This window comes from Lissotriton helveticus, chromosome 10, assembly GCF_964261635.1.
Source record: "Lissotriton helveticus chromosome 10, aLisHel1.1, whole genome shotgun sequence".
NCBI classification, from domain to species: domain Eukaryota; kingdom Metazoa; phylum Chordata; class Amphibia; order Caudata; family Salamandridae; genus Lissotriton; species Lissotriton helveticus.
In genome coordinates this window covers 116,103,988-116,125,231 of record NC_136071.1, presented here as the reverse complement: position 1 = coordinate 116,125,231, position 21,244 = coordinate 116,103,988, and the positions used below count along the sequence as shown (strand labels likewise).

The window sequence follows — 21,244 nt, the reverse complement described above, 5'->3', positions numbered from 1 at the left end:
AACGGTCTCACCTTTGCAAAAGTTAGAGCTATTGGTATTGTAAATGACAACATTTTTATTTACGTGTTTTGAAAACGGATAAATAAATGGCATGGTCATTTACAATGGCAATAGCTTAATCTCTCGCAAATGCGAGACCTATTGTATTTGCACCCACACAGTGTGACTTCTTTGTCAGGAGAAGCTGGTGACATCATTAGAAGTATTCAGCCTTCCCTTGCAAAAGTAGTTTTATCCAGAAAGGTTTTAGTTATCAACAGTTACATGTAATTTTATACATTTATTTAAAATTGTACTGATGTAGGTCCTAAAATAAAGAATTAAATACAAAGTATTAACCTTCCAAGTAAAATGGGGAAGGGGCAACTTATCAGGTGGCTGAATTGCACAATTTGAACCGGGAAAATTGATCAATCCTAGCTTCTTTGTTTGATCAAGTTATTTTCTTGAAATGCAACAGTTCAGGCTCTGTACCATAACAAAATATAGTCCTCATGTGGTTTTATAGACCAAAATGCTGCTCTTACTGTAAACATCCTAAGCCAAATACAGGGGACACACACAACACCTGCCTCACCTCTCACAGGCCGCTAAGGTTGTCACTTGTAATTTCTCCAATACGTGCAGGTTTAGGATGTTCAGAATGATCTGTATGTAGCAGCTGGTGCTTTTGACTGGTTTGTTTTGCTCATGTTAGCTTTGAGGGCTACGCTCACAACTGCAGTCAAATCCCTGCTGCTTTCCCTGTCCACGCCTAACCTTGACATCTCTTCATGTTTCCAGTGCGAGAGTAAGATCACAGAGCAAGCTATCCTCACCAGCAACGGGGTTTGTTAATCCCTGTTTAAAAGAACACAGCATCTTATCTGAGACAGAACAGTGTCTACACAGGGGCTATTTATGTATATAACAAGAATTACACAGTGCAGTTCAACTATGGCCGGAATAGAAAAAGCATACAAGTAACACCTACACGTGGCAAGTCAAAACCTCAGTTGTTACTATTTTAAACTAAATCAGTGTACGCACGAACAGATGTGGTCTAGCAGGGTGAGGTTTCATTTAGAAGTGTAAGAGAAACAATCACATGCTGTGACAGTGTTATTATAAGATTTGCATATACGTTTCTTTAGCTGATGGTGAAGCCAAGGACTGATGGATCGCGGAGGTAAAACCAAAGGAGTAACCCCGTGTCAAATGTTTGGGAGTGATGTGACATTTTTCAAATCTGCCTTAGCGATACTGGAAGGGATGGGGGCAAATCATCACAGACCGCGACAAAGCCCTCAGCAGATAGCCTGACGTGCCGATCGAGGATGTGCTAGGGATCTCCCCCCAAGCACAAGGAGAGATTTGCAGGCAGATCGCACCCGCAGGACACGCATGAACGGGGGGTGCTGCAGGAGCCACATACCAGGGACATTCCTTCTGCCAACTCTACTACTCCGCCCGCACGCTGCGCTTTTTTTATTTACATTATAAAGAATAAAAGTGACGGGCTACAGTGAAACTGCCGGGCTGTAAGCTTCCTTGCTGCTGCGAGACGAGGGTCTGAAGCAGGGCACGCGTTTCCTCCGTCTCTCCCTGAAACCTCCTCTCGCCTCCGTAAAAATAAAAAAACAAAGAGAAGCGCTGCCATTGGTCTCTAAGCCCCGTCCTTTTGCGAGTGGGGGGCGTGTTTTGGACTGAGGACGACACAGAGAAAGAAACGCAAAAAACACGCCCCCCAATCCGAAAAAGACGGGGCTTAGATCGTCATTGGGACCTCTTCTCCAATGGCTGGCCAGTATTTAGGAGGCCAGCCAATGGAGAAGAGGGGCGGGGGTAACATCGCTACTAAGAGACATTAAGTCTCTCTGGCGAGACTGCGCATGCGCAGTCTATGCCAGTCTCGACCTAAAAAGGGGAGAGGGAGTACTTTGGCAAGGGGTGCCATACCATACCTCAATTGTGAGTGGCTCCCTTGGCGCTGTGGACTCTCTCAGCGGGTACGCTGAGACTCCAGAGTATATATATTGGATCTTTCCCCTTCAAGGGGAGAAGGAGTGCTTAGTCAAAGGGCACAAAAGGACAGGGGGCTTGGCGGTGTAGCAGGCAAGGGGAAAGATTCAGGTGAGAGTGGATAGGAGCAAAGGAAGTAGACAAAGAACAAATGAATGCTGAATTGTTATTGTTATTGTTAGCTTATATAGCGCCAATTCACCTGCAGGTCTCAGGGCGCTTTGACCGCAAAACACAACAACCGGTTTAGCCGAAAGGGAGTGGAAGAACTGGGCAAGACTAGACTGGGCTGAGCGTTGTTCTGAAAAGAATTGTTTTTAAGGCTTTCCTGAAACGGAGTAGATTGCCATCCTTGCGGAGGGCCTCAGGCAAATCATTCCAGAGCTTAGGTAGTAGGACGGAGAAAGATCTCCCGCCCTTTGTGGCCAGTCTGAACCGGGGGCATACCAGCAGTTGGGCGTCAGAGGACCTGAGGCTTCTTTCAGGTCTGTAAATCTCTAGCCGTTCCTTAATGTACGCCGGGGCTTGTCCATAGATGGATTTGTGGGCTATACAGAGGCTTTTGAAGACTGACCTTTGCCCAACTGGCAGCCAATGAAGGCTCTGTAATAGCGGAGAGGCGTGTGCTCTTCTTGGGAGTTTGAAGATGAGTCTAGCCGCGTCATTTAAGACCACCTGCAATCTGTTGATTAAAGTTTTTGGTAGGCCCAGGTAGAGCGCATTTCCATAATCAAGCCTCGATAGTATGGTAGCAGAAACTACCGTGCGAAGCATTGACTGGGAAAGAAGTGGAACCAATTTGCGCAGCTGCCTTATGAGGCCAGTGCAGGTTCCAACCACAGTGGAGATCTGACTGACCATTGAGAGGGCACTGTCTATCTTAATGCCTAGACTTTTGACTGCGTCGGCTGGCTTAGGGGTCGAGCCCAATTCCTGAGGCCAATATAGGTCACTTCAGGGCGAGCAGTTTGATGAAACTATCAGCACCTCGGTTTTTTCGGGTTTATTTTTAGGAGGTTCATGGACATCCAATGGATTGTATATCTGAGCACCTCCTGTGCGTGTAACTGGGCCTGTATAGTGTTGTCTATGCTCAACAGTAACTGTGTATCGTCGGCATAATTGAACACACGGCAGCCCATTTCAGCTAGTGTGTTTATCAGAGGTTGAAGGTATAGGTTGAACAGGAGTGGGGACAATGTTGAGCCCTGGGGGACTCCACATATCAGGTCTCCCACTCCTGATATCCTATCTCCCAGCTGGATCCTCTGTGTTCTCCCGGATAGAAAAGATTCCAACCATCGGTAGGCTGAATCCCGAACCCCAAAACCGGCCAACCTGTCCAAAAGTAGGGTATGGCTGACAGTATCTAACGCCGCTGAAAGATCTAATAATATCAGGGAGCTCGGTTTTTTCCTGTCAGCCATCCCTCTGAGCTCGTCCAGCACCGAGAGCATAACTAACTCGGTGCTGTGATGTGCACGGAAACCTGCCTGCATCTCATGGAGAAGATGGCTAGATTCCAGGAATGATGCCAGGGATTTCAGCACATGTTGCTCGAGTACTTTTGACAGGAATGGTAGCTGGGAAATGGGCCTGTAGTTTTTCAGGACTTTGGTGTCTGCCCCGGCTTTTTTTAGTAGTGGTTTCACTCGTGCTTCTTTGAAGCTAGTAGGAAGCCGTCCAGTAACTAATGATTTATTTAGTATAGTCAGTATGTGATCCTCTAAACTGGGGCGGGCTAAGCAGAACACACTCGGGGGGCATGGATCTGCTGGGGAGCCAGACTTTGTCTTCCTCATCAGGGATTCAAGGATTAATGGGTCAATCGGGGGAAAATTTGACATAAGGATTCCTGCCGGATTTATGACAGCCTGTTGCTCAATGGGATCAACCACCGTACTTTTTATTTCTTGTAAAATGATGTCGACCTTTTCCAGAAAATATTTCTGGAAGGTGTCGCAGCTAATATTGGTTTCCGTATCTTGGGTTCTTTTGGTTAGTTCCGTGAGGATTTTAAATGTTTCTTTCTGGACATTACCCGCTTTATTTATGCGGTTTTCATAGAATGTGGCTTTGGTGTCCTGAATACATTTTTTATAAGTACGGAGCGACTTCTTGTATTGTTCACAAGTCTCGACATCTTTTTTCTTCCTCCAGTTTCTCTCCATATTTCGTAGAGTCTTTCTATGCTCCCTCAGAGCAGGTGTGAACCAGGGAGCTCCCTTTCTGCCACTATTCGCTCTTTGGAGCTTCTCGGGTGCGATCTGATCAGTAGCTTTGGTCAGATAGCCCATCATATCCTTTCACTCCTGATCTACATCCCTATCAGATGCTATGGGTTGGACAATTTCCGTGAGTGTCGTGGTCAGTGTTTGTAGATCTACATTTTTCCACTGACGAATCATTTTAGTTTTTGATGGTAGGTGTAGAGACTTTGCATCTATAGGAATGTCACAGTAGATCAGATGATGATCTGACCAGATACAGGGGAGGATTTTCACTAATGTCACCTTGGGATCTGTGGTCCATATTAGGTCGAGAATGTGACCTTTTATATGCGTAGGGGTATTTACCAGTTGCCTGAAACCCAAAGAGGACATCGTTGTTTCCAAGGAGCTAGCTGTTAACTCTTTCTTCTCTTTGTCCCAGTGTAGGTTGAAATCGCCCGTAACTAGTATGATCTTGTATCTTGAGCAGATGTCGGATATGTTGGCCATGAATGAGTCATTGAAACCTGAGGTGGCGTTAGGTGGACGATATACGGTGAGAATTGTAAGACACAAATGATCAAACATGATTTTGACCGCCAGCATATCAGCCAGATCAGTAGATTCAGCCAGAATTTTAGTTGCGGCTAAGTTTTTCTTAAATAGTATAGCCACTCCTCCCCCTCGGGCATTCCCTGTACGGTTGTGCCAATGGATATCAAAGCCTGATGGAACAGCGGCTATGATGTCTGGTAGAGAGTTTTCCCCAAGCCATGTCTCGGTCAAGGTCAAGATGTCTATATCTTCATCTTGTAGCAAGGTAAATATCTCAAGGCTGTGGCAGTGTAAAGACCTTGTGTTTAAACTAACCAACTTCAAGGTGTGAGAGTGGGATGAGGACCTACCTATATGTGGTCTCCGTATAGACAGCTCGTCCAAAGTGGCTAGTGTGGCCGGGTCTGGAGACAGATTTCCCTCATTCAGTTGGTGTATTTCATCCCTAGAATAAGTGATCCAGTAGTCAGGAGTCCCAGCTCCTGCGCCCGTTCGTGCACTGACGGGCGCAGACGGGCAGGACTCTGGCACGACTCCAGCGGATGCGCCGGATTTGCGCCGAAGGCGTCCTTGCGCGGAGACATGGCCGTCTGTTTTTATACTGGCGACTAGAGCGCTCAGTGTGTGGGGCCCAACCCAAGATGGCCACCACGGAACCACGAGCCCGGGACCCGGGGGCTTGACCAACCCTGCCAAGCACCACCAGGGATCGGGGGGGAAGGAAATGAGCTACCTCGATGTAAAGCTAAGCAGGCAGGAATAAAGGTTTCCGAAATGCTGCAAGTGTGGCTGGCAATGTGTGTGCAAAATAGCGCTAAAACTGATCGGGGGTCGGACACAAAGGAGAAAATACAAATTTAAAAACAGCGTAATTTAAAAGCGTGAACCACCCGATTTCAGCCTTGGGGGTGCAATGGGTGCAATCTGGGATGGGAACAGATAGATGGATAGGAGACAAGGAAAAAGCAGAGTAAGAGAAATACGATGAGGGGGGGTGGGCGAGACAGGGAGGCGGGGGGAAAAGTCCGGCTGGGTAGGTGACTGTCAGGGGATGAACCAAGGTCGATCTCCTCATAGTGCTCGGACTCCTCTGTCAGGATGGAAATCAGGAGTATGCTCAGAGATGGTCATTCTGTGTTGATAAGGTGGTAGTCACTTCCACCCCTTGTTCACCTCTGCTCCATCGCTGCCTCTTTGGTCTGTTTACTCTGGCCCAGGGTCCCAACAGGCGCTCCGGTCCCAGGCACATTCTCTACCTAGTGACGTTAGCAGCGAAGAATTGCAAGACCTTGTTATTTGAGGCTCTTTTCGGTGGCATAAGGTGAGCGCCGTCCGGTCAGCCGCCAGCCCGCCCTTCGTTCTTCATGTATCGAAGGCGCTTTCTCTTCTGCAGATCCCCAGAGGGGCAAATTAGGAGGAGGAGGGAGGAAAGGACATGAGGTCATCTACCTGGCCCCTCCGATCGACATCTTTTGGTGCGAGGAAGGGCACAAGCACGGTTTCAGTGGCAGCAGCAGTGGATCGGCTGGGGTCAATTTGCACTGCTTGTGGTCATATAGTACTTTACTTTGCATTTTCTACCTCTGGCCCAGACACAAGCCCCACAGTATCGAAGCCACACGGCTCAGACGTGGGAGGGGTAGCTGGTCAAATCTCTCTGACCCCCCATGATTGTTCAATGCTCGAGCCACTTTGTTCACATATGGGTGAGGATCGTGGGGCAACCTCCGGCTGCCTTTCTCTCCTTGTGAATACAGGGTCTGAGTGCTCCACCTCGGACCAGTGTGAGGGCGCCTGGCTCTTATCCCATCTTTTTGGCCTTGAGGGTGGTTGCGGTGTCTAAGCCACACAATGATGTTCTTTTTGTGAGGGGCTGCACACGCTGCAGGTGCTCTTTTCTCATTGTCTCTACAACTTTTGCCAGGTCCAGGTGGCGTCTGTCCAGATATTGAACGCCATTTGACCTCTATAATTGGCGTCCTTGCCGTCACTAGGGTCATGATTTCAATGGTGCAGCAGGTGCAGTGACACCGGGGCTCAAAGCTCTAGGAACTCCTTGTTCCTCCTCCGTTGGGTCGGCTCCCTGATTTTCTTCGGACTCGGCCCTCTTAACTTTTGGACTGGATCTCGTGTGTCCCCCCGCCACTTTGGGACCATCTCCTGTTGTCGCTCTTGTCCTTGGTCGGCCATCTTGTGAACTCATTTAGAGTTTGGCGAGTGTGCTGTCATCTGCCAGGGTGGCGGGTTTAATACCTCTGCCACCCTAGCAGACTCCCACCCACCATATTTAAAGCTCTCTGCTGTCCTGGTGGAGATGTCTATACCTTCAAGAGACTCACCGCTAAGGAGGCTCCTCTGAAGGTATGAATGTTTTCTGAGTGGCCCCAATGTTTCATGTGGCTACTTAGCAAGCTTATTGTATTACATAATGTTCCAAAGTTTGGTTTTATAGCACAGAATATTATTGAGTCTGACACACTGGAAGTTTTCTTCCAGGATGGGGGACTTTTTTTTGCTCTCTTCTTAACTGCAAGCCTTTGCCTGGCACTGCCAAAACAGAAACAAGCATTGAAAATGCTTGTCATCAATTCATTCACAGTGGAATAACTTGTTCGCTTTAGGATAAGTCTCTTGACAGGATGGTCTTTTTTCCATGAAGTGGATGCCAAATGTGAATATAAAGTCTTGCCGCTGTGATTGAATTCAACTCTAAAGCAACCCCAAAATGGTATTCATATGTTTAGTATGGGTAGAATATCATGTACATTAAGTGCTGAAACTGTGGGACAGTTCAATCGGTCATGAGCTTTTTGGAACTATATGCCAATTAACAATTTCAGTTCAGTTCTGCCTATACTTTCACTAATACTCATTAGACTCTCATATATTACTTTTTAGGTTTCGACTGGGGAACGGAGCGTAAGCTCCGCCCCCAGAGAAATCTGTAGTTTCCAGTAAGGACTCTTGAATACGCCCCTCTGTTCGATTGGCTAGCTCCATAAATGGAGGCTAGCCATTGGAACAGAGAGGCGTCCGTCATGGCCGGACCAGATTCGGGGGCGTTCCCGAGAATTTTTGGCTTTTGGCTACGTCATGCTACGTCAGCCAAAAGCCGGGAACGCCCCCGAATCTGGTCCGGCCGGGCCGTGCTTGCAGCTGTCCTGCCTTCCTCCGTGTCCCTCCTCCCGCCGTCCCCCCTCCCGCTGTCCTTTACCCCCCCCCCCCCTCCGCCGCTGCTGTCCGTGTGCCCTTCCGTCGATGTGACCCTTAGCACCTGCGTTTGAAAACTGCTGGACCCGGCCCACTTAAAGCCCCTCGTAACAGTGGTATATGCGCATTAGCAGTGAAGGCACATGACACCTGACCTGCGACTTAGCAACAATTTCCAAATATCTGTCTTCTGGATGGGGCTTCGTGTGCTACCGAGACTTTCCGTGCAGCATGTGCCAGACGAGACCATGACCCAGAGCGGGGCAGGGTTTAGGGAGGGAGGCAGAGGCGGCAACAAAGAGCCAGATATCTGCTCACACGGGTAGAGGGAGGCTATACTGCAGATGGGTACGGAGCCGCAAGACCAGAGTGAGGCTGAGGATGGCGTTCCACGCTGCCTGTTTAAGGGGGCGTGCAGTGTACTCATATCCCCGTGCGTGTAAAGCTGCCTGTGAAGGAGCGTAGCACATGGCCCTAGAGCTTAGTTAGCCCGCAGCACACCAGGGTCGCTGTGTATTTTCTGCTCTTTGTTGTCACCAGTCGCCACCGACCAGGGAGGGGTGGGTGCTGGGTTAGTGTAGTCACTTGCGGGAGGCAGGTTGGTGACGTGAGGCGGGCACTCCTGGCTATGGCGTAACGGAGGAGGCGGGTGGGCTCCTCAGTGTAAACACGCTCTCTGCTCCTGCTTGCAGCTCATCGTGACACCGTGCTGTTCCCTGATCCACCGCGCTAGAAAGAAAGCTTCATGCGTGGCTGTGCGAGGACGACTATGTTCTGCTGCCACAATAGCAAGCTTCCCAGTCGTGCTGAGCCTACGCTACTCTAGTAGCTGTCATCTTCCTCGTGTCAGCATTACAATAGGCAGGTTTATTTGCCCAACTAACTGTATCTGGCATGCTGGGACTTGTAGTTTTATTTTTGCTCTATAATTAGTTCTAGCTATAATTCCCAACATGCTTTGTGGTTACCTGCAAGAACAGCACAATCATAAGTTTTCCCCCTCGACGTTGGGGAAGTTGCCAACAGTGGAGTGGACTTATCATACCCGACTTGACATACACATTACGCATGTTTATATATTATTTCAATTTTTTTGACAAATCACTGACTTAACACTAACGTTCTATTTCTAGGTTTTCAGAATATTTTCCTACCCTGTCATTAACATGATTAACAATGGAAACAACCCCTAACCCGCTGTCCGTGTGCCCTTCCACCCCAAGGAGGTGAACTGGAGGGAATATGAGAGCAGTCTAAGAGAGCAGGGTTAATTTGTAGGCAGAGAGCACCCCAGCCCTCATCGCCTTGTTTTCATCCCCCTTCCCACTCTCTGGTACAGTACCCAGCTCCCCTCGAGGGCTGGTATTCATTCCCCACCCCCGTCATACAGTAGCCTTATCTCAGATCACTTCCCTCCTTTCAAGTTCCCCATTGGACTCTTGTTTTCTCCTCTCTCTGTAACTTGACCTCCCCTATGAATAAGGGATTTATTAACACCTCATTAACTTTCCACTAAAACTTTCACTCCCCCCTCCCACTCACCTGGGAGTAGAGAGTGCATAGGGAGTGAAGAGTGCATAGGGAGTGGAGAGTGCATAGGGAGTGGAGAGTGCATAGGGAGTGGAGAGTGCATAGGGAGTGGAGAGTGCATAGGGAGTGGAGAGTGCATAGGGAGTGGAGAGTGCATAGGGAGTGGAGAGTGCATAGTGCATAGGGACTGCAGAGTGCATAGGGAGTGCAGAGTGGGGAGTGGAGAGTGCATAGGGAGTGGAGAGTGCATAGGGAGTGCAGAGTGGTGAGTGCATAAGAAGTGAAGAGTGCATAGGGAGTGCATAGGGAGTGAAGAGTGCATAGGGAGTGAAGAGTGCATAGGGAGTGCAGAGTGCATAGGGAGTGGAGAGTGCATAGGGAGTGGAGAGTGCATAGGGAGTGGAGAGTGCATAGGGAGTGGAGAGTGCATAGGGAGTGGAGAGTGCATAGGGAGTGGAGCGTGCATAGGGAGTGGAGAGTGCATAGGGAGTGCAGAGTGGAGAGTGCATAGGGAGTGGAGAGTGGAGAGTGCATAGGGAGTGGAGAGTGCATAGGGAGTGGAGAGTGCATAGGGAGTGGAGAGTGCATAGGGAGTGGAGAGTGCATAGGGAGTGGAGAGTGCATAGGGAGTGGAGAGTGCATAGGGAGTGGAGAGTGCATAGGGAGTGGAGAGTGCATAGGGAGTGGAAAGTGCATAGGGAGTGGAGAGTGCATAGGGAGTGGAGAGTGCATAGGGAGTGGAGAGTGCATAGGGAGTGGAGAGTGCATAGGGAGTGGAGAGTGCATAGGGAGTGGAGAGTGGAGAGTGCATAGGGAGTGGAGAGTGCATAGGGAGTGGAGAGTGGAGAGTGCATAGGGAGTGGAGAGTGGAGAGTGCATAGGGAGTGGAGAGTGCATAGGGAGTGGAGAGTGGAGAGTGCATAGGGAGTGGAGAGTGCATAGGGAGTGGAGAGTGCATAGAGAGTGGAGAGTGCATAGAGAGTGCAGAGTGGAGAGTGCATAGGGAGTGGAGAGTGCATAGGGAGTGGAGAGTGCATAGGGAGTGGAGAGTGCATAGGGAGTGGAGAGTGCATAGGGAGTGGAGAGTGCATAGGGAGTGGAGAGTGCATAGGGAGTGGAGAGTGCATAGTGCATAGGGACTGCAGAGTGCATAGGGAGTGCAGAGTGGGGAGTGGAGAGTGCATAGGGAGTGGAGAGTGCATAGGGAGTGTAGAGTGGAGAGTGCATAGGGAGTGGAGAGTGCATAGGGAGTGGAGAGTGCATAGGGAGTGGAGAGTGCATAGGGAGTGGAGAGTGCATAGGGAGTGTAGAGTGCATAGGGAGTGTAGAGTGGAGAGTGCATAGGGAGTGAAGAGTGCATAGGGAGTGCATAGAGAGTGAAGAGTGCATAGGGAGTGCAGAGTGCATAGGGAGTGCAGAGTGCATAGGGAGTGCAGAGTGCATAGGGAGTGCAGAGTGGAGAGTGCATAGGGAGTGGAGAGTGCATAGGGAGTGGAGAGTGGAGAGTGCATAGGGAGTGGAGAGTGCATAGGGAGTGGAGAGTGCATAGGGAGTGGAGAGTGCATAGGGAGTGGAGAGTGCATAGGGAGTGGAGAGTGCATAGGGAGTGGAGAGTGCATAGAGAGTGCATAGGGAGTGGAGAGTGCATAGGGAGTGGAGAGTGCATAGGGAGTGGAGAGTGCATAGGGAGTGGAGAGTGCATAGGGAGTGGAGAGTGCATAGGGAGTGGAGAGTGCATCAGGAGTGGAGAGTGCATAGTGCATAGGGACTGCAGAGTGCATAGGGAGTGCAGAGTGGAGAGTGCATAGGGAGTGGAGAGTGCATAGGGAGTGGAGAGTGCATAGGGAGTGGAGAGTGCATAGGGAGTGCAGAGTGGAGAGTGCATAGGGAGTGAAGAGTGCATAGGGAGTGCAGAGTGCATAGGGAGTGCAGAGTGCATAGGGAGTGCAGAGTGCATAGGGAGTGCAGAGTGGAGAGTGCATAGGGAGTGGAGAGTGCATAGGGAGTGGAGAGTGCATAGGGAGTGGAGAGTGCATAGGGAGTGGAGAGTGCATAGGGAGTGGAGAGTGCATAGGGAGTGGAGAGTGCATAGGGAGTGCAGAGTGGAGAGTGCATAGGGAGTGGAGAGTGCATAGGGAGTGGAGAGTGCATAGGGAGTGGAGAGTGCATAGGGAGTGGAGAGTGCATAGGGAGTGGAGAGTGCATAGGGAGTGGAGAGTGCATAGGGAGTGGAGTGGAGAGTGCATAGGGAGTGGAGAGTGGAGAGTGCATAGGGAGTGGAGAGTGCATAGGGAGTGGAGAGTGCATAGGGAGTGGAGAGTGGAGAGTGCATAGGGAGTGGAGAGTGGAGAGTGCATAGGGAGTGGAGAGTGCATAGGGAGTGGAGAGTGCAGAGTGGAGAGTGCATAGTGAGTGGAGAGTGCATAGGGAGTGCAGAGTGGAGAGTGCATAGGGAGTGCAGAGTGGAGAGTGCATAGGGAGTGCAGAGTGGAGAGTGCACAGGGAGTGCAGAGTGGAGAGTGCATAGGGAGTGCAGAGTGCATAGGGAGTGCAGAGTGCATAGGGAGTGCAGAGTGGATAGGGAGTGGAGAGTGGATAGGGAGTGGAGAGTGCATAGGGAGTGGAGAGTGGATAGGGAGTGGAGAGTGCATAGGGAGTGCAGAGTGGATAGAGAGTGGAGTGTGCATCCCCTCTACTTCTCTTCTATGGACACTTGTACTTCTTCTACTTCTCCACCAGCACAGTGTGTGCTTCCACTCGCCCGTGGCACTGGAGACTGAAGCACATCCTTCTTAGGGTGACAACCGTCTAGCTGGTCATTATGGACACTCTTTCCAGTTCTGTACTTTTATGTGATCACACTATGCATTATGGGGGGTGTAGTGTTGTTTTGATTCCATTAGAACACAGCTGAAAACAATGATTTGTAGATAAAAACTCTAGTCCCACTAAATCTTGGAAGTGCTTATTCACACACACACACATGCATGCACGCACATATGCAAACACACTCTCTCTCCCTCAACAGGTGCACTACCTCCTCACAAGCACGGACAGCAAGCGTCGCCTTAATGTGCCACCCCAGCACGGTTTAACCCCCTCAGCTGTCAATTGGCCGTCTGTCACGTGACACCTGCAGACCAGACTCTGATTTTCTTCAGTGAAATCCAGTAGGGTACAATAGGTATTACATTTGCAAGAGATTAAGCTGTTGGCAATGTAAATGACAATGCCATTTATTTATCTGTTTTCAAAACCAACACATAAATAAAAATTTTGTCATTTACAATGCCAATAGCTCTAACTTTGGCAAAGGCGAAACCGTTGCATTGTAAATGCTTGTTAACCATGCAAATAGTATTGACTATTTCACGTTTATATTCAGACGAACATTTTTATTTTATACTTCTATTCTGTATTACATGTTTACTTTCCAATAAACGTTTCAAATTCACAAACAATTGGAGAAATGAAGTCTCATAGTTGTATGCATAAATTAATTCCATAGGAAGGAGTTTGAACATAATTATTCCACCCATTACAATATTACTATTTAACCTTTTTGAAGACACAATGAAGAAGCAGATTCATTACTCAAAAATGCTTGTATATGAACTCACCACTGTCATTAGCAATTTGTCAAACCATTGCAGTTTAAGCTCTGATTTAGGCCACATATCCGGTCGCAAAGCTGTTTTCAGAAGGTTTACACAGCGTCTGGACAACAGTTCTCCTGGTGAACCTGCAGTGTTCGAATTGTCATTCACCTGAAGAAGATACAACAAACCACTCAAAGTGACATAATTAGACATGAGTAAAGTTATAATTCTAAAACATCAGATTCAAAACTACAGGAGGGAATAATTCAACCTTTGATTATGGCAGATAAAGGATAAAATATATCCACCAAATTAACACAAATGTTAATTTCAAACACAAAAGGTTTAAAAGTTTCAGTTCATAACACTTTTATGCATGGTAGAGTTACAACTGTGCACAGTATAAATTCAAAATGTATATGACCACACTGACAACACGGACATATTTCATCTATGTTGTCAGCGAAGCCGTTTTACTACAGTATTAATTGCAGTGGATTATACATTTCATCAAGATAACTGTCCACAGGATACATTATGCACTACAAGCTTGAGGTGACAAAGCAAATGAGAGTTCAAAGGCAATTATTTTATGATAATGCTGAATAAAGCACCTGTAAAGGCTATTATAACAATCATTGAGAGGCTTTTTCATTTTTAAGCTTTAGATTATTAAAGTGAAAACGTATAATTTGCCTTTGTATAATGCACTAGTTAAGCTCTGTTGTTTTCTAGGCAGATTAATATTCACATTCTGGAAAAAAATAGATGGGTGCAATAACAGATGCCCACATTCTCTTCAGCTTTCAATAGCAGACATCTTCTCTTCCCAATAATTTTGTGTTCTGTGTTCATGATCACCTATAATAAGCATGTAGACGGTATGGGGTATAAAAGGCACCTTGAAAGGATGTAATGCATTCAGGGTAGAAAGGCCACTGCCTGCAGCATGTAAGGGAGACGTGCAGATTTTGAACTTTAACTCAACGGACCTTAGGTTTGCACCAGTTTCCACTTTTAGATTATTATCGGCCCAACTTATTCAGTATCACATATTCATCAAGAATTCTGAAGAAGCCTAGCTGAACTAGGAATGAGTTAAGTAAGCCAGACAAGGAAAAGGGCTTTGTGATTTGCTGTTTTCAACTGCATGGGACATTTTACTACCCTGTGATTAATCTATATGGTCCACAAACAGAAACAGAAAGGCCCAACAGACCAAAGCCCACTTGCAGACCTCATATGAATGTGAGCCACCCAACAGCCTAAGGACTAGACAGCCAAACTGACCAAAATAAAATCAAACACAACTGCTACATAAGAGTGTCAGTGGCCTGTGGGAGACAATTCAGGAGAGGAAGTGTTGTTGAGCCTGAAGAACAAGTTACTTACTTTCGGTAACGCTTTTTCTGGTGGATACAGTATCTGCCTGTGGATTCCTCACCATGAGAATATCCCCTGCGCCAGCAGCATTCAGAAACGTTTGTAGTTCTTAACGAGGACGAGGTCACAGAGGCACGGCTTTGCTCACGACCCCGCTGACGTCACCGGAGCCATAAGAGAGCCTCGTCGGCGTGATTACGTCAGTTCCGCCCTTTTTTCCATGCCCACGAGACACACGGACGGACTGACATATATAGGTACAGTATACACAGGTCACAGTATTCAAACCAAGACACATAGTGGGAAATCAATGCAAAAAGCAAGAACAATTAAACATTTCCATTAAAAGATCCAATCATAAAATAAACACTTTGCAGGTATAGAAGAGTGGACAACGGGGAGGCGGGTGGGTCAGTGAGGAATTCACAGGCAGATACTGTATCCACCAGAAAAAGCGTTACCGAAGGTTGTTCTTCTGATGGATACATCTGCCAGTGGATTCCTCACCTTGTGAATAGAATCCCACAGCAGTCCCCACTCCCGGAGGAGGGTGTTCACTCTTCTATACCAAGAAATCCTGTAGGACAGAACACGCAAAGTGGCCATCCCTCCTCACTTCGGAATCTAAGCAGTAATGCTTCGTGAAAGTGTGGAGGGAGGCCCAAGTTGCCGCTCTACAAATGTCCTCAACAGGAACAACTCTAGATAAGGCAGATGCAGAAGACTTTGCGCTGGTAGAATGAGCTCTTAAACCCTCTAGAGGTTCCTTACCGGCCAAAGAGTAACAAATCTTGATTCACAAGACAATCCATCTGGAAAGTGTACGCTTGTGCACAACTCTGCCTTTTCTGCAGCCAGCAAAGCCCACGAAGAGCTGGTCATCCACACGATAGTCTTTAGTTCTATCACGGTAGAAGCTCACCGCCCTCTTTGGGTCCAAGCGGCGAAGCCGCTCCTCCTCCTTGGAAGAGTTAGGGGGAGGATAGAAGGAAGGGTAATGAGCTGCCCCAGATGGAAGGGAGTTACCACCTTAGGCAGAAAAGCAGCCCTGGTCCCGAGTACCATTCTTTCAGCATGAATAGTCAAGAATGGGGGTTTCAAACTCAGAGCTTGAAGCTCACTTACCCTCTTTGCCGAGGTAATAGCAACTAAAAATGCTGTCTTTAAAGACAACAGTCTCAAGGGACACTTATGCAGGGGCTCGAAGGGAGAACCCATCAAATAGGTTAAGACAAGATTTAAGTACCATTGAGGCACAATAAAAGGAGTGGGCGGATATTTGTTGGTAAGGCCTTTAATAAAACGCAAAACAATAGGTGACTTAAACAAAGATGGCTGATCCGGCAAGCAAAGGAATGCCGACAAATATCCTTACACAGTACCCACAGCAAAACCCTGCTGAGCTAAAGAAAGAGCAAACTGAAGGATGTTGGATAAACGAGCCCTTAAGGTGTCAATAGACTTCTCGCCACACCATGAGACAAATTTGGACCACCTATAGGAATAAATAGTCTTGGTGGAGTGTCACCTGGCCGAAAAGAATCACATCCACCACGTCAGGTGGGAGAGAAAAAGAATTCAAATTGCCCCGTTCATTCTCCCGGCATGAAGGTGTAAGCTCTGGAGGTGGGGGTGTAGAACCTGCGACTGCGAGAGGAGGTCTGCCCTGAGAGGGAGACAGAGCGGAGGGAACGAGGAGAGGTGGAGAAGATCTGTGTACCACACCCTTCTTGGCCAATCCGGAGCGATCAATAAGACTTGGGCCCGGTCTTGGCGAATCTTCCTCGAGACCCGAGGAATCAAGGGTATGGGAGGAAACGCGTAAAGGAGTTGAGTCCCAACTCAACTGAAACGTGTCCCCCAAAGCTCCCTGCATCGGATACTGGAGACTGCAGAATGACGGGCAGTGAGCATTCTCGTGAGTGGCAAACAGGTCCACCCGAGGAGTTCCCCACGTCCGGAAGATGTGATGAACCACCTCCGGATGAAGCCTCCACTCGTGATCGGCTGAGAACTGCAGACTGAGACTGTCTGCACGTATGTTCAGAACTCCGGCCAGATGATTTGCCATCAGACAAATCTGATGGTCCTGAACCCAGGACAAGAGACGCAGAGCCTCTCTGCAGAGACAATGCAACCCTACTCCTCCCTGTTTGTTGACATACCACATCGCAGTAGTGTTGTCCGTTAGGACTTGAACCGACTGACCGCAAAGGGAAGGGAGGAAGGCCTTGAGTGCCAAACGTATCGCCCGTAACTCCAGAAGGTTGACGAGAAACAACCTTTTCTCTGGAGACCAAAGACCCTTGATCTCCAGGTCCCTCAGATGAGCACCCCACTCTAGAGTAGATGCATCCGTTATCACCGTGGCCACCGATGGAGGTAGGTAGAAGAGCTTTCCCTGAGACATATTGCCTTCCACGCTCCACCAAGATAGATCCGCTGCAGCTTCTCTGGAGATCCTCACCGACTCCTTGAAATCTCCATTGTGCTGATAACACTGCTTGCGGAGGCACCACTGAAGCACCCTCATGTGCCAGCATGCATGGTTGACCAACAGAATGCAGGAAGCAAACAGACCGAGCAGGCGAAGGACCTTCAGGACTGGAACGACCGCTCTATTGTAAAACAAGGGAATCATTTCCTGAATGTCAAGAATCCTTTGAGGAGGAGGGAATGCTCTACACACAGTAGTGTCCAGTACCGCCCCTATGAACAGGTTGCGCTGAGAGGGCACCCGGTGAGATTTGGGCAAGTTTATTGAAAAACCCAACTTGTACAACAGCTGAGTTGTCACCTGCAGATGATGAAGCACCTTTTCTGGCGACTCCGCTTTGATCAGCCAGTCGTCCAGATACGGGAAAACTGGAATCCCCGATCTTCTGAGATGGGCTGCCACCACTGCCATCACATTGGAGAAGACTCGAGGTGCAGTAGTAAGTCCAAACGGGAGGACCGCAAACTGATAATGTTGCGACCCCACCGTGAAACGGAGATACTTCCTGTGCGACTTCAGGATCGGGATATGAAAATACGTGTCCTGCAAGTCGATCCAGACCTCTTACTGCAGCGCTTTAAGAACCTGCGCTAGGGTGAGCATCTTGAACTTTTCTTGCTTCAGAAAAAGATTCAAGATCCTGAGATCCAGGATTGGACGTAACCTGCCATCCTTCTTGGGTATCAGGAAATACCGGGAGCAGCATCCCTGACCCCTTTCCTACTCTGGCACCACCTCTATCGCACCTTTTTTTAACAAAGCTAGAACTTCCTCCTATAGGAGAAGAAGGTCTTCCTTCGACCTCCCAAAGCCTCTGTACTTTCTATAAGAGGAACCTCTAGACTGTGCCTGCAGTCCCAGGGACTTGGCTGTAGCCTTGCTATCCTTTAATCTTTCTAAAGCTCCATCCACCTTCTTTCCAAAAAGTCCAGAGCCATCAAACGGGAGGTCCAAAAGAGTTGCCTGGACATCCTGAGAGAACTCTGTAGACTTAAGCCAGACACTCCTTCTAGATGAAATTGAAGACCCCATTATCCTGGCTACAGAGTCCGCAGTATCAAGACCACTCAGGATCACCTGTCGTGCAGCAGCCTGCGTGACAGACAAGACCTCATCAAAATTCTTTCTGTCCTCCTCCGATAACTTTGGGGCCAGCAGTTTAGCAGAATCCATTAAGGCATGAATGTACCTGCCCAAAAGGCAAGTAGCATTAGTGTACTCAAGTGCCAAAGACGCTGAAGAAAACACTTTTTTAGCAGCCTGATCCAGTCTCTTTAGCTCTCTGTCACCCGGAATCTGCGGAAAAGCACCAGCCGATTTCTTTGAACAGGCAGCTTGGATAACTAGACTCTCAGGTGAAGGATGTGAAGTTAGAAACTCCGGATCTCCTGGAGCCGCCCTGTATCTCCTGGCAACAGATCACGAGACTGCCGGAGCCGAAAAGGGCTTTTGCCAAACCTCCATAACCGGTTCAGTGATGGCGTCATTGAATGGTAGTAAAGGTTCTATTACTGCAGAAGGAGAATGGAGTACCTCTGTCAGAATGTTGGATTTAAATTCAGCTGTCGGGAGTTGTAGACCTAAAAGATCAGCAGCCTTACCTATCACAGTGTGTAGGGAGCCACATCCTTAGAGGGAACCTCCGAAGGAGGAGAGAGTTGCCATTCTGGTGACGTAGCAGACCACTTGCCACTCCTAAGTCTTCAAAAAAGTCCTCTGACTCCTGAACCTCACCTTCCTCTATCTCATCCTCCCTATATTGCTGTTCCTCCAACAATCTTTGAGCCTCCCGCCTGGACCTTATCCTCGGGGCCGGCACCGATGGAGTCGTACACGGCTCTGATGGATTCGGAACCGGCGTCGAACCCGGATCCAGGGGCACAATCAAAGTCAAACGAGGTCGAGCTGACGGCGCCGGAGATGGAGGTATCGGCATCGGCGTCGACGTCCTCGGCACCGGGAAATGCCAGGACGGAGCCGCAGGAAGAAAAGGCATGAAGGGAGCCCGAGCATAGGCTTGAGGAACCCCCAAATTGAACGCCATAGGACCCAAAGGTGCACCAGAGGGGTACATTGCCCTCGCAAAAACACCATACATAGCATTGAGATGATGCGATGGGTCTTGCCCTGGACCAGGAAAGTGAGGGTACTCGTCTGGAATACGCTCAGGCATAGGCATCACCGGACTCGGGCCTGCCGGCGCCAACGGTGGATCCACTGGAGTCGCCGGCCCTTTAGGTACTGGTACCTCTTCTGCCGGAGAATGTTCCAGAGGTGGAGAAGGAATCGGCGCCGGCGACTGCGCCGGTGAGGCCACAGGAGAAGTCGCTTTCTCTGGAGAAGGTGATACATAGTCCTCACTATGTCGACGGACTTTCGAGGTCGACGTTTGAGCCTCTTCCTTATCCGAGCGGCGTCAAGAGCCGTGCCTCTTCTTCTTCTTGTGCTTCTTGGATTTTGAAGCATGACCAGACGTCGACTTCGAGCTCGACCTGGATCTCGACCTCTATTTCCTCCGGCCCCTCTTTTCTTTCCGCATCTTGGCCATGAACAGCTTGGATTCCCTTTCTTTCAGAGCCTTCGGGTTCATTTTCCTGAAGGAAGCGCAATCCTCGACGTCATGGTCCGATGACAAACACCATACGCAATCGTCGTGAGGATCTGTTATTGACATGTGTCCACCACACTCCCTGCATGGCTTGAATTACTGACTTTCTCGACAACATCTTCCGAAAAGAGATACAAAAGAGAACAGGATACAAGCTAGAAAACACATAGTAGCAATAAAACCACGGAGAGTCTCAAGAAACCGTTAGCGTCCGAAGTCGTGCCTCTGTGATGTCGTCCTCGTCGGTGTGGAGAGCTACAAAAGTTTCCGAATGCTGCTGGCGCAGGGGATATTCACAAGGTGAGGAATCCACTGGCAGATGTATCCATCAGAAAAAAAATTACACACATTATATTTTCCCCTGACATTCTGAGAGGCTGTATCACTCTTTTCTCAGCCTAAGAAGGGCACAAGAGTTTCTCCTTTCAGCTAGTGTTTACATAACCTTCGGACTCATCCCAGTATCAATCCCCCTGTGATTTAAAGATGGTTGAATTTTAATTTTAATTACTTTTACCACAGTTGCTTCTGTTAACTAGTGAAAGACAGTCCTATAGGTGCCCTTGCCAGGAAAATTCTTTAACCATGAAGAACCATTATTGAAATGTTATGACTATTTTTAATTATCATGAAATCATTTCCTTGTAAAAATGTGTTTTTAGAATGAATCTATAGTATAGTGCTTTTATGATTTAAAAACTAAATCGAATAAAGCTATTTATTATTTGATTGAGATACAGGCTTTAAAGTTTGGCACTGGTTGGGGAAACTACTTTAGCTCTAGCACCAGTAGTTTCCCCACTGTGAATTTGAAACCTTGCACTGTATCATATGCCTCACATTCAAGGGTTTACAAACAAGACCAAGCAGCATGTTAACTGAACCTTCAGCTTGTGTAGCAGTTCCTTGATGCGCTTTAGCAAACGTTTTCTATGGGTGAGAAACTCAGTTCCGTTTAGGGAAGTGTAAAATATTTGTGCATTGAGGCATTCACAATACTCTCATCTACTAGGATTCTAACATACTGACATGTCCGCGCTTGCACCTAAGCCTACTAAAATAGAAACACAGGACAAATATTTTTCAGTAAACTAACATTTTCCCCTGTACGTTTATTTCCATTCACTAAGGAGTGTAAATAAATCCACAGTAGTTTTTCTGATGATAGGCAAAAATGTGTACCCTAAAGCCACACAACAATGTGGTCCATAAACACACAGGCTATTTGAATTGTAGCGCCAAAACAAAAGAGAATGGTTGGGGTATTTAATCAGTCGCAGACAGGCCCATACATTCTGCTTTATTTTGTTGTTGATACTTGTACCTGCCCTACATTGTTAGTGTGTTTATAAAGATGTACATTTAAAAGATGTAAATCTGAGTCCACACTCATGTTTACTGAGAGAGAATACATTTACACTGCATCTGAGTTCCAAACCTATCAACACCTCCTGAAGCAAGCCTTAACTGCTCAATGATGTACTTTTATAGAGATCAGTGTATACAGAGGGTATCTAGGCTATGCAATTGGAGTACAGTACCTGTGACCTCAGGGCACCGGTGGAAAGCAACAGTTCCTACCACTAACAGAACTGCAGCAGCATCCAGAGAAAAAGTCTCAGTAAATGGCCCCATCATGCCTCAGCTAGGC

The 21,244-nt window shown here is 48.1% G+C and overlaps 1 protein-coding gene across 1 annotated transcript in view; it reads right to left on the bottom strand.

Moving 5' to 3' along the window:
• The window catches only part of TRRAP (transformation/transcription domain associated protein), an 885,394-nt gene that overhangs the window by 405,288 nt on the left and 458,862 nt on the right, over positions 1–21,244 (bottom strand). Inside the window, exon 43 of the mRNA XM_078664902.1 lies at positions 13,127–13,273. Within this exon, the coding sequence (XP_078521028.1) occupies positions 13,127–13,273 (147 nt within the window). The remainder of the gene's footprint in view (positions 1–13,126; positions 13,274–21,244) is intronic.